Consider the following 14,837-nt stretch of genomic DNA (forward strand, 5'->3'; position numbering starts at 1 on the left):
TATATTTTGCAATTTTTAATTTTCATTTTCGGCTACTCCTACACTTTTTGATCTTTTTCAGTACCATAAAAAATATGATTGTGCATATTCACTAGGCACAGGTGAATCTGAGTAAGCACACGGCATGAAATCTAGATCACAATCAAGCCAATGACCTTTAAACTATTGATATTTTAGGGCCATAATTTACTATTGAAACAGATATCTTAGACTTATAAAAGTAATTCAAGAATGGGGCAGAGACATTTTACAGTTTCAAAGTTTATTTTAGTCTTTGGGAAAATCTCTTACAGAGGTAAATTTTCAAAACAGAAAAATGAAAGAGAAGACAATGAGCAAATGAACTAAATCTAGAGGGTGAGATTGTTGGTGTAATTCCTGAAGTTAGGGTAGCAATCTACTTAAACAAGTGTTAACAAAAACTGTTTAGAACATGATTATGCCTTGCAAATAGTTCTCTAGACAAGTATAAATTTGTCTTAATGGCTAACGGCTCTTTCTAAGTGCCACAAAAGAAGAATCAGATTCAAAACTAAGGAATGAAATAAAAGGATCATTGTTCTTAATTAAAAATGGTTAGTCAAACAGGAGAAACAATACAATATTTGCTGTTAACATCTGGGCAGGCAATTTGACTTCCAGCTTACTGATTTTCTGAAAAAAAAAATTGTTATTTTGTGTATTTTGAAGACAAAACAGAATTTTTAGTTCTGGATCAGCGCTACGTATACTTTAAACCTACGCTGATTCCATTCATCCTACTTTTTTTTTTTTTTAAAGTTACCCAAGAATACAAGTAAATGTGTTAAAAGGTAGGGTTTTTTACCATTTTGCACACACAAGAAAAAATAGTGGTAAAAGATACATTCAGATACAGTAATCTTAAATGGTAGGAGTGGGGTGCCACATGGTAATACCATCCCAGTAAGGCAATTCAAAAATTCTTGTCGGTGTGGCTGACTGAATAAAAACCAAGATTTATGCAGTAGCTTCTCCATGACCCACTTAGAGCTCTTAGGAAGATCACCTCTCTGCATGTGGATCCCGCTGCTAAAACAGGTGGAAGGCTAAACTGGGTGCAATACCTTTGATCAAAGCACTAGATGCTTTAAGAAACAAAGATGACTACAGAAGAGTATGATTATACTTAACAGAAACAGCAGTTATCAGAGGGCTTTTACACAGGTTGATATGCCTTCTACATGTCTGAAAATCAAGCAGTCCAATAAAAACCTGGTATCTCAGTGGGGATAGGGGAAGGTAGGAGGGAAGAAAGAAACTTCATAAATGATTTACCAGGATAACTACAATTTTCTTCACATCTAAAACAAGCATTCTTATCTCATAATTAAGGCTGGGACAATGTTTTTCCTATCCCAAATCTATGTCTTAAACAAGCAAAGCTCTTTATAACAAACAAGATCTGCGTCAGCATCGTCATACACGTGAGGAATGAAAGCTCAGGGAGGGAGAGAAAGAAACTTCTCCACAGACAACGAGCAAACTAGCGAAAAACGGAAGAACTGAATCACTTAAGTCTCATTCCACTGCCTTCCATTTGGCATTGCTTTCAGGTTTTTTTCTGTTTTAGAGGCAATACAAGTTTGGGGGCATTACAATGAGAGCTGGTCAAAAGTTAGTTTTTCTAGTTCATGTTCTCTCCCAATTTATTTTAGCTTTCTGAGATGCTCAAGTTGAAGGTCTCAAGAGTTCCACAATCCCTGCAACAAATGCTATAACTCAGATTGCTTAGAGACCCACAGCACTCTCTAATCTTACCCAGATTTTCTGCTAGCTTCAGTTAATACATTTCACTTGACAGTCCTTGCTATTAACCAAGCTTTCATACTCCTACCTTTGAGAAAAATATTATTCAGTAACAGATTTTTTTTAAAAAGTGTTTAATAAAACCTGCCTGCATTCCCAAGGGTGTAGAACAGAAAAAACAAACTCATTATGTTTGAAACATCAATACAATGATTAAAAGTGGTTTGAAATTTTCAGTGATGAGTGCTCTTATTGAGAGTGTGTTGATTCATTGAAATTTATCCATTTGAACAAACTGCCAATAAAATGGAGATGGATGCCATCAGAATTTCACCCATACCTTGGGGGGACAGAATTTTTTTTTGTTTTTTTAATTTTTTAAAATTTTTTTTAAGAACTTCCAACATTTTTTTGGAACATTCAACATTTAGAACTTCAACACAATTATTTTATTTGCTATATTTATATATGAAACAAAAATAAAAGCATTACTTCTTTCCATTACTATTCTTTTGAGACTGACATAGGTATATGAAGACTTAAGTAAGAAAATAATGGTGGTAGAAATATACCTCTGGGAACGATTTGATAATTGTCATACTATAAATGGAAAATGTTTATTTAAAGCTACAAGCAGTTTTCAAGTCTGACAAGACATTATCACAGCAAATAGTTAGCTATATTCAAAAAACCTAAGAAATCAACTTCTAATTATCTGAAACTGTTTACTACTCACATCATGAAACAGATAAGCCAAAAACCAATATGATTTTTGTTACATCAGGTATTGTAATCGTACCCGATACATGATACTGCTTCTAGACATTTTCATTACTGATTGATTCTCAGTGCATTATTTTCTTAATTCATAGACAGAAAGAAAAACATAAAGGAAGTTTAAAATATAAAAATATAGTATGGCAGCATCTAGACCCAATAATCATTTGAGTTGGTAAGGAACATATTAGCAATCAGATGAGCTGTAGAGGTGAAGGGATAGAAGAAAAACTATACCTAGCATAGAAAATTCTTCACATCAGCATTTTGGGGGGGGGGGGGGGGGGGGGGGGGGGGGGGAAGCAATCTGCTTGTAACTAGCCATAGCTCAGGACATCATATAGATGATTTACCAGAACCAGCTGGCTCTCTCCACTCACCCTGACAGTAACATGGCTTCTGGCCAGCAGCTGATGCTGTGGACAGCTCTCTTTTTGTATGACACTACAGCAGGTCATTCATTTTGCTTCCACTCTACGCAGTATGTGGCATTAATTAAGCTTACAGTTGAAATATCATTTTACTGTTTTCTTTATAGACTTTAGCTGGAAGTTTACCGTACGTAGTGAAAAACGTATCACACAGAGCAGGAAGTGCTATAAGAACTGTAACATTTCTTATACAGCAAATGCACAAATGCTTAGTACGTTACACCCCAACTTTGACTCTAAAATCAAGAGTTGGGATGAAATCAATACGAAGTTCATTACAACAATAAATACAAAGATGGCAAGCAAGTGGCTTGTATCTCTTGTAAAGGCCTTATGAATAAAAGGATGGATTTTCTTGGAAAGCTTTTAAAATGCCAAACAGCTGTATACAAAGCTCTTGCTGTCACTTTCAGCATGTGTTGAAGCAGCTAAATTGATTCTTCTCTTCTGCAAGGGCTTGGTACTCTACAACTGATTTCCAAAAATAATAGAAAAAGATGGTATCATCCTGAGTTAGTGGGGATCATATTAACTACTGTGAATAGACTGACAAGGTAGTAGAGCTGCATTCTTAGAGAATTAAATACTGGAGGGAAAGAGTAGCTTCCTCTGAAAACATCTTTATCTAGGCTACACCTGACATCTGCAAAGTCTTCTTTTTATGGTATTAGCCATTTAAGCCTTTCTAAAAGGCAGCCAAAAGCACATCAGCAACTGACGCTGGTATAAAAGGCTATTGGGCCAAAAATTGTTGGCCAGATACGATAAAAGTCACATCATTCTATTGTACATTACTGGCAACAGAAATCAGTGTAAATCCTTATTGCCCTGATGGATAATTTTACATTTGTTAGATTTTTTTTTTTCTGTTTAGTATAATTGGGATCAATCACTATTAAAACTGCTATAGTAACTCAAAAGCATTTGGAGAGTGTGGTCCTTCTGAGACCCACACTAGGGTATGTCACAGAATCACAGAGCGCTTGAGGTTGGAAAGCATCTCTAGAGGTCATCTAGTCCAACCCCCTACTCAAGCAGGGCCACCTAGAGCAGGTTGCTCAGGACCATGTCCAACTGGCTTTTGAATATCTCCAAGGATGGAGACTCCACAATGTCTCTGGGCAACCTGTGCCAGTGCTCAATCCCCCTCACAGTAAAAAAATGTTTTCTGATGTTCAGACAGAACCTCCTGTGTTTCAGTTTGTGCTTACTGACTCTTGTCCTGTCATCAGGCACCACTGAAAAGAGTCTGGCTCCATCCTCTTTGCACCTTCCCTTCAGATATCTGACATATAGATAAGATCCCCCCTGAACTGTCTCTTCTCCAGGCTAGACAGTCCCAGCTCTCTCAGCCTTTCCTCATAAGAGAGATGCTCCAGTCCCTTAATCATTTTCATGGCCCTTCACTGGACCCTCTCCAGTATGCACGTCTCTTTTGTACCGGGGAGCCCAGAACTGGACACAGCACTCCAGGCGTGGCCTCAACGGTGCTGAATAAAGGGAAAGGATTACCTTCCTCAGCCTGCTGGAAACACTCCTCCTGATGCAGCCCAGGATACTGTTAGCCTTCTTCGTGGCAAGGGCACATCGCTGGCTCATGTCCTATCTTCTATTGAAAAATACTCCCAGTTTGAATACAGACACAAACCACTTCTTTTCAAAAAGCACTTAGTCCTAAAATTAATCTCTTCAGGTATGACTACTGAGTAGAAAGTACTTACATTAAGTAGGCCCTCAGTCAAGCGTTGGGGACCACTAAGATTTTGGAAAAAATTTATGCTCCATATTTTATATTGGCTATGGCTAGGCCACATCCTAGTCAGTACCACATTACAGTGAAAGATGATTCAGGGGAGGCTTCACTCGTTCAGTCTTCAATCTCCAACTTGAAAAACTTACTTCCAGACTGGCTACATAGGGAGACTCAACTACTTCTGCCAGGAAGAGGTGCCAAATCCGATGGACTTCAAGACTCTAATCTGAGAGTTTGATGCCTTTTTGGTTCAGCCATGGATTTTTGCCCTGGCCACTTTCAGAAACAGAGGTGCAACTGTACTCAAAACTCCAAAATCATGTTTCTTAAGCAACACATTTGGAAACCTCTTTGCACCCCTGAAAACCTAAAGGAAAGAACATGCAAATAACTTCACCATCAAGCTGTACATAATGTCAGTTGATTACATAATTTATGTGTTTTGAAGTTTAATAATTCAGAAGAATCTGTTTTTTCTTCTTGGCCATAAAGAACAGTTTTGACATCAGTGTCAACAAGGCTTAAGTCAGCATGTCTTTACTGACAATTTTCTTGGCTTTATGTTGTCAATTAGAATTCCCTTTTTTTGCTCAGTCAATACAATTAGATTACTACAGAGACTTCATTACAGCCACAGGCAGGACAGCAGCTGAGGTACAGAATTTTCTCCCTATGATGCCAGTACTCACTAAACAGTTATTGGAACAATTGTCTATAAAAGGACAATAAATGTTTGCATCTCAAATATCGTCCTCCAATAAAATTATCACTTCACAAAAATGGATACCAGTGAGCTGATACTATTACCATTATTACTTAGTGAGAACATTTATGGCTGTTATGTGTTTAACATATTTAATTGTAATGTTCACTGCACAATGAAGTTCACAGTATGTTAACAAGAATAATCAATCATGTAATGAATAGAAGCATATTTTCCCCACTATTCTGTGACTTGAAATGTTTCTAAATAATAATGTGATATACTGAATTCTTCAGGAAGCTGGATTCAAATAAGTCTCAGGCTATGATGTTTCCTAGTAATATGCTTTTTAAGTTACATTTTCAATAACCAGAACAATTCTAATATACTTTCAGTGTATTTTGTTAAAGATGCTTTGGTTTCAAAAGCTTACTCATTACTTCATTTAGCTTTATAATCATCTAAACTTGCATGTTGTGTTTTAGAATTACTTTTGAGGTGTTCTATCTAGCTACTCTGCCAACGTAGTATATTATAAGGATCACCTTAATTAAACTAGGTGGGATCGCGGAAGCAGTCTAGTAGCAGCAACATAAAATTCAGTATAGCTGAGTTGCCTTAGAGAAAAGCAGATACCTGAGGAGACAAGTAGATGATGAGGAGACTGCTGAAAGATACAGCAGCATACAGCCCTAGCACCTGTTATAGCTCTCTGGACTTTATCTCAAATATTCCTACTACTAGATAAAGAGATTAAATTTTTCTTACTGAAGAAATTGTAAAAGTCTATTAAAATAGCAACAAAATCAGAAAAACCACAGTAAATCATCAGATTTCAGTTCAAAAACCACCACTCTTCTTGTAATCCTGCTGGGCCTTCATCCCTGTCGCTTTCCATATCTCAATAAGGCAGGGCATATCCACAAGCACTGTGACCGGCAATTTACATCATCTGCTCAGCTCCCTCTCTTAAGGCCACTGAGAAGATAAGATGGAGAATGTCTTTGTTAAGGATATTCCATCAGGAGAAAACCTGGTAACCACATCAATGGAAGACGACAGGACCAATATTCTTCACACAACCTGGCACTAGCTTTCCTCCGAGAGTGATACATTTGGTTAAATCAGTTCTAGTAGATGGTGGCATAGAAAAGTATAATCTTCAAGAGTCAGGAAAGAAGCTTTAAGAGTGACATATTCACCAAGGGAGACAAACTCAGCTGGACTGGAAGAAACAGGTGGAATGAACACTTGAACTATGAGAGGAAACTTCCTCTTTAACTAGTTCTTTCCTACCTGTAGGTTGAAGTCTAAAATTCATGTGGTGGGGTAATCATGTAGTCCACAATCAAAGAACAGGAAAGAGGTAGGAAATGTGAACCAAAAAATGGATTGCTAGAAGGATGAAGAACAAGCTTTTAAGTACTGTTCCTTTTCTTCTTATTTGCATACGAGTGTAGTGCAACTCTGCTGTATGGCTGGGAAACAAATGCTTGTAGACCTAAAGCCACAAGCATGTCTCTTCTGATGCAACACATACATCTCTGTTAATTCAAATTAAAAATACATGGATCAGATACTAAAGAGTACAGAATGAGCCACACTGAGTGAGTACTATGATATGAAGAACAGGAGTATGCCTTAAAAAGACAATGATTACATTTTGGGTTTGACTTCTACTTGTTGAGCTGCTTCTGTGATTAAGTAGGCAACAATACCACATCCCAAAGTGACACTGAGCTTTTAATTCACCAGTTTAATCTTAATGTGAATTTGATGACCTCATGTTCAACATGAATCAGATTCCCCATCCTTGCAGAAGATTTCTTAATTGATATAATTATAATGATATCGCTATGCAAACAAAAGTCTTGGTCTTACAAGAACATAAGCATGGATCAAATCTTACTGTTATCCACAGCTCTAAAAATATAAGCTATATTTCGCCTGTCTGCCTGACAGAGTACAGCCAGAAAATAGCAGAATTTATCTTAATAGAAGAAGATAGATCACACTGCCAGAATTAGATTTAAAAAATACACACATATATAGTAATCTCTCATTTTATAGCACCTACCAATATGGGGTCCTGCCACAGTCTAAAAGAACAAAGTTTAAAAATTATAACAACAGATGCGTTTTACCATGGGATAAATATTAACATTTTTGTTACCACCATTGTGATGAGATAACACTCATGAAGAACCCAATACTTAAAATACTCTGAGGAGTATTTTAATGAAATTGCATTGATGGAAATGGTTGGAGAAGCAAACAGAAAATAAATACAGATTTCAGTTTTTAATCTATAATATGACCATGTATTTCAGATGATACCATAAAGCAATGGAGAACACCCGAGTTGTTTGTGCAGACACCAGGAATCTAAGATGAATTTACAGCTCCATTGCTTAAGTTTACATGTTTTTAATTTAATATGATATATAGGACCAAGTCCCTAATTTGTTTCCCTTTTTGTCTTCAGCATTTCCTCCCTTACATTAAGCTGCCTCATCTTCCTTGTTACTAATGGATGTAACTGTTCCCTGGGATTAGTAGTCTCATAATTTATAAATGTGGTTTCACAATGATGGCCTGTACCTGTGCCTGCCTCTTTATAAACAACAACCATGGCATTTTAATACTGTAACAAAAGTCTTCTCATCTTTCCAGCACCCACACGACCAATGATATCTCACACAAAAAATCCCATACCAACAAATGCTGAACATGCAGTGCAATTTGTAAAACTTTCAAGTGAGAGTAACCTTCAGAATCATCTTCCTCAATGATCTGAAAATAGCATTACAAATACAACAGTGGAGTAATGTCCGCCTTTTTATTACATGAACTTTGGAATTATTTTTTGCTGCACTTTTAAAACTACCTTTAACTAAACAATTCAGTTCTATGTTTTAAACAGTGAAAGAACTTTGACCTTCTTTTCACATTTTAGTTGATATTTTGGAAAGAAACATAACAGGTATGTTTGAAAACTCCTAAATTACTTAAGATCCCAAGGCGAAAAATATTTTGACAATATTTTCAAAACCTATTCTAAATGTGGTTGACAGTATTAAAGGCATAATATTCCTTTGGAAAAGGAGATCTAAACTCCCAAATCACCTTGGCAAAATTTTCACCTTGGAAATTTTGTTCATCAAAAAAATGGAAGCAAATGTTTTATTTTATTCTTATAATTATCTTCACATTTTCACTTTCTCTACTCCATTTCTGTTTACATTTTCTCCTTCCAGAAAATGCAAGCAGAAGTACATTCATTCCCTAACAGTCAACCTCTTCAGATTTAGCAGGACACAAAGCACTGAGGACGGAAGCTCAACCACACAAGCGTTGTTTCCTTATTGAACAGGGGTTCCAAGAACTTGCTGATAATGAAGACATTTAACATGTAACGATTAAATGTCACATTTCTGCCAGGCACATTAACACATTAACAAGCTAAGTTGGCAGTACTGAGCTAATCTTTTTCCTTTCCTTTTTTTTTTTGTAAGCAAACAAAAGTATAGCGCCAACATCATGAGTTAAACAATAGAACCGAACTCAAATAATTTCTGGGGTAAAAATCTCCAATCCTTTCAAGCACTGTGGGAAATCTAGAGAGATTCAGGTGGTCATCTATATCTCTTCTTTACTGCATTCAACTACCTTCTGTTCTTTACTGGAGGGAACTGGGCTACATCCTTTGATACTCTAATGCAGGTGGAGGTTTTTCCCGACTTTCCTCAAATGAGTAATGAAAATTAAATGAGACTCACCCTACATATAATGTGTTCTCCCTGCTGTGAAAAGAAAAAAGAATCAATATAGCTTGACGAAGAGAAGACTGATTGGAATTGAACAAATGAAGCCTTCTTTTTCTACTAAGAAGAGACTGAAGGAGGATCGAGTGCCTACACCATTTTATCTCTGAAGATATTTGTAAGCACTGTTGGGAGAATGGAAGAAAAAAATAACTGCTCTTCTCTGGAACTATACTGAGCCAGCTTTATGAATAGACAGAGTGCAGCTGCCTGTCCCTGCAAGAAGCTAGGGTCAGCAAAATGGAAAACTGACAAACATGAAACACTTGATTTGTTGGAGACCGTGTACTCAGATGTCATTACTCTGCATGAGTCTTATGAACAGGATATTCAAGGGAGATTAGGTACAGCAAAGAGGGACAGACAAACTCGTTAATGATCTGGAAGAAGAAAAAGACGGGAAAACAAAGATTTTTGAAGATGCTAGTTTGGAGACATCTATAAAAAGACAGAACAATGAGCAGATGTCCTCCAGAAGTCCATTTTAGCCCTACAAGTGATTCAGACTGGAATTTATAATTAATTAGATATCCATGGACGAGGAGGAAAAGCCTACTTAATGAGCTGTGAGGAAGATTGGCATGATCCAATCTGTACAGTCATTAAAAGGAAGAATGTATAGAAAGAAAAGAAGAAAAACACTAAAAAAAGGAGAAGGGACAGAACTGTGGCTCTAGAAGTGACAAATTTTGCAGTAAAAGAACTGGGAGAGAAGCTAAACATTCACTGTTAGCATTGGCAAAGGTAAGCTAATTCTCTGTGTATTTTGGGAAGGCAGCTAGCGCATCAGCAGAAAACACCTTTGCCTACCCTAGAAACCGGCTGTGACTATCAAAAAGCAAGAAGCAACTCTTACTGAGCACAATTTAGGAAATTCATGAAACTTCCAGAGTCAGCAAAAGTCCCCTGCAACACAACAACAACAAAAAAAGGAAGAAATTATTTCTTCCATAGTTTGCCTTTACCACCCTATTACACTTGTCCTATTAATATCAGTAAGTGAAAGCCTCTGCAGTTTCCTTTAGATAAAGTCTGTCAGATTAATAAACAACATATGTTATTCTTTAGAGTTAATTTGGTTCATGTAAGCTTACCAGTAATTATGAGTCATTCACGAACACTCTCACGAGCATCTCAACATGAATGATGAACTTTGTAAGTGTGTCAGAGACAAAATGCTGGAAGTACTGTGGAACCAGGAAAGAATCTCCCATTTGATCAACTTCCTGTACTTCACCCATATTTGTGTCAATGAATCAAGCCTTCTGATCAGAAATGTTCAGAATAGTTCCTCTCTTACTTGTAGTGATTAATGATGTATAAAGGCAGAGTTTGCAAAAATCCAATTCAGCATACTGAAATCCTTTCTCTATATTGTATTTCTAATAAGCAATATTCTCTACAAAGAATTCCTAGATTTTATATTTCTGATCAACAGACTTACTGATAGTTGATATTAAAGTCTGAAAATAGAGCCTCTAACACTTAAGAAAATTCCTACTGCATTGATGCGTTTTTCCTCAGCAACACTCATTTTTGGTGGATTCATCCTATGTCTTGGTCTATTATCTCCTCTTTATGCAAACCTCTGGTGATGCAGCCTTTGAAGACTTCCTGCTTCCAGACGTTAACGGACTTAGGATCTTGATTTAAGACGCTAGGGCCAATCCACAGTAAACTCCAGCTCTATGGAAAGCTAATTCCTTGCTCACTTCAGCATATTATTGAGGCAGTTATCCCTTTATAGAAAATGACCTCATCATTGCCCTAAAACTAGCCATTCCTTCCACTCCCAACGTCCCTGTCAAGCTCTCCTCCATCTGTTAAAGCAACAGGGAACCTAGCATTTTTAGGGTTCCAAAGCTTTCCATTCCTTGCAACAACATAATAAATAAACACACTGAAAATAATAAATGCTTATAATTGTTTTCATGACTAAGCTTCCTTAGTTATCTGCAATATTTTAGGGATTCTGATCAGAGTCCTCTTAGAAATTAAATATCCCACTCCCTGTCCCTCCTCTCCAAACTGTGACTTATCCTTCAGAGTAAGACATCTTTTTCTTTAACACGGATTCATTTCAGGGATTTTATAGGCAACACCAGTTGCAGACACCTAATTCCTCAGCCAAGTGAGTCACACCTAAACAGTATTTTTCTACTGGAACAAGCAGCTGGTAAATATTTTACAGTGTGAATAAATTAATCTCTATGTCTTCCTAAGTCTACAAGTACTGTGTGACAGACTACATGACATACTATGTGACATCCACAACACAGAGACTTAAAACAGACTGATTCCTCACCATAAATTTGTTCAGATTAACTGTATAGCATGTTTAACAAATGCCATGCATCTAGCCCATGTATATCTGTGCCATTAAGAGAACTGCTTTCTTGGACACCTGAAAAGGTACTTGGGAGCTGCAGAAATACAAAAATCTGTCTTCTTTATGAGTTCTGTAAAATATTAGGGATTTAACAGTTAATGTGAGAAATCTCATTATAATATTTGGTGACCCTATAATTTGCTGTTGGATTATGACCGCCATTTCTAACTCATGGCCTGTGGTCTGAGTCCCATGCAACGTGACTTTAAGCAGTACTGTTTCCAAACACAATTTCCTTCTGCTTGATGTCTAAAACGGCTACTGAAATTGCTTTCTTTTTTCAGCCTCCTGTCTCTTCAAGTAACCCATGATCAGGCTTAAAAGTCATTTTGGTCTTTATTTACTACTTCTAGTATTCAGATTCAAAAAGACTAATTTGCTGGAGACATAATCAGCATTTTGTCAAACAGGATTACACGCAACTAGAGAATCAACATCCTCACTATCTAACTGCAAAAGCTACTGAAGGCTATCACAAACCATACCATACTGCAAAACTTACAGTCACATCTCTTCAATCTTGGCTTTTCTAGCACATTTAAATAACCAAAATGTAGTATTTAATGACAAACTTATCTAAGACATTCCATTATCCTCTTTGTAGAAAGACAAAAATAAAAACCGTTAGCCTAATAATGCATTACTGGAAGGTACACTAATAACTGTGAAAAACACAGTCCAAAACTTTTAAATATGCACTATAGTATTCTATATGTATCAAAGTTCTTAATAAACTAATTTGATGGTAGTTAACAAAGTGGAATCTGGAACATGCAGAAGCATTACTCTACTCTTATCACTTTGCTGATGCTAGGAAAATTGCTGTTCTTTGTACAATAGTTAACTACTAATAATTAATAGACATAGCTTTTATACAGCAGTTGCATCAGGAAACTCATATTACCTGAACAAATAATTAAAATGGTGCTATAGTTTTGGAATCAGAGTGAATAAGCAGGTAGATTGTGTTTTTAAAATTTAGAACAGATCATTTTAAAGGTTAGTACTACAAAAATACAGAAAAGAAGTTGGCAAGCAAAATCTCACAGACTAATCAATGAGAGAATATTTTCTTGAAGCATTGATTTTATTTGGTTGGGATTTTTTTGATGCATGACATAAATACATCATGGGAGACAGGAATCTGTTTGGCGAACATCAACCTATTGTGCAATCTTACACAATGGTAAGCCTCCAAATGAGTAATCAGCACAGTATCACTATGATTCTGAATTCCTGGTTTTGCTTTTGTTTTCAATTTGTAACTCATGAGAGATCATAAAGAATAGTTCCTATGAAGTCAGGTGAAAGAGTAGTTAAGAGAGGCTGAAGAAATACAAATCAAGCATAAGAAATATACATCTCAGGGAATTATGGGAATTAGCTAACATATATACTGAGCTTCTGATGAAGAACAGTGGAGTAGGCCTATGAAAGTAAGCAGCGACAACTAAATACTTGATTAATTTAGAGGGGGTTGTTTAGCAAAACTGTTGGTCAACAAATCAGGATCCTTTCAGAAAGTATGTATTAACTGAGGAAAAAGAGGTAAAGTGTAAACACTTCACATACCTGTTTCAACACTGTCTCAAAGGATGACCTTCTAATGAAACGCAAAATGGAAAATAACAACCTAAAAATCAACAATAGAACTGAGAACAATATGCAAACATGGTTTCATAAAACATTTACACTAGTGCTCATAAATGTATTGCAAAACTAATTTCCAATGGATTAGCTATGACATCATATAACGATATTTTGCTGAAGTGATTAATGAATTACCTGACTGGATGCAGCAATTGTGAGTCTCTTTTTACTTAATATTTTCATTAAAAACTTCAGAGAATGGGTACACAGCATCATTTATTCACTCAAATGCCGGTGAAGATAAAGAAATTGTGTTCGCAGAACTTGAAAACTCCTACTATTATGAATTCTAAAATAATCATACAGCAATTTTTTATTTCAAAATGCAAGCTGGTTCTCAGAAATAAACTGACAATAAAAAGTCAGGTTTTAAGTGGGAAAAACAATTTTAGAAACCAAAGGAACCAGGAAAAGCGAGGCTGGTGGTGAACAGGAAAAAAGCTAAGTGGAGTCAAGAGGGTTTGGCACAGACAAGAATAGCAATCGCTTTCAGAATTCATAGTCAAAAGTATCATACTGTAGAGGAGGGTAATAACACTATTTCTACACCTCAGAGAGGACAGGACTTCAAATACTGCATTTCTGATACCTCACAAAGAAAAGGAAAAAAGAAGAAAAACTGGACTGACTAGAAAAAAAAAAAGATAGATGTGAATTATCTTTGGCTTCTAAAGTGAGTATTAAGAGTCAGTCACTCAATTTCTGCACATAGATTCTAGCTAGTGGAAGTACAGTGATTATCATAATCTGTTTCTAAATTCTCTGGAAGGGCTTCACCTTACACGCTCATCACTGGAAACTGCTACTGGAGTAGTGAAGCATTGCACAGCTACTTGTTAGGCTGTCTGATGAAGCACAATTCCTCCTCAAACCTTTTTAGTGTATGTAAAGCTTGCTTTGAGCTTTGCCAAATAGTGTAGACTTCTTCCCAACTGAAGCCTCTACCCCTGCAACCAGGCACAAGGTCTTCTGTCAACTCCGACCTCTTTCACATTCATACACCAAGCACATGTTCAATCGTCAGTGGCTTCATTTTTTTTCACTAAGCCATCTTGGGAAAACATAATAAAATATTGACAATAAGTACTACAAATGCATGTGTGACAAAGAGAAATGTCAGATCCAAAGTACTGTTTTTCCCTGAGCCTACAATGCCATTGATTATTGGAAAGGCAATACTGTACTGTTCATGTGTAAACTTATAGTATGTACAACTAGGCTGGAAAAGTAATGCCCACCTCTTCAGGACTCCATGACTGGATAAAAGTTTTTATTTATTTATTTGAAACACTGGAAGAGAATGGGTAATCAACTCCTTTTGGAATTATAAGGTCTAAAAGGCAATTCATTTGCTTACAAGGTCTAAATATATCAAAAATTGATTTTTTTTATTTATTTTTTTTTAAACTCCAGGGACAAGCTTACTGCTTTGTTTTAGAACAATATGCCTGGCTTTTGCAGTCAGTCAATATTCCAACCCAAAATTTTAGTGAAGTTATGGCCTGCTAAATTAAAAAAAATCTGTGCGTACTATGTTACACTA

At 36.3% G+C, this 14,837-nt stretch overlaps 1 protein-coding gene across 1 annotated transcript in view; it reads right to left on the reverse strand.

Moving 5' to 3' along the window:
• SGCZ (sarcoglycan zeta) overlaps positions 1-14,837 on the reverse strand; it is a 434,991-nt gene that overhangs the window by 236,622 nt on the left and 183,532 nt on the right. The window contains exon 1 of the mRNA XM_050896531.1: positions 2,898-3,002. Coding sequence (XP_050752488.1) covers positions 2,898-3,002 — 105 coding nt within the window. Of the gene's footprint in view, positions 1-2,897 lie in introns of the transcript that reaches the window.

The sequence above is a fragment of the Gymnogyps californianus genome, chromosome 4 (genome assembly GCF_018139145.2).
Source record: "Gymnogyps californianus isolate 813 chromosome 4, ASM1813914v2, whole genome shotgun sequence".
NCBI classification, from domain to species: domain Eukaryota; kingdom Metazoa; phylum Chordata; class Aves; order Accipitriformes; family Cathartidae; genus Gymnogyps; species Gymnogyps californianus.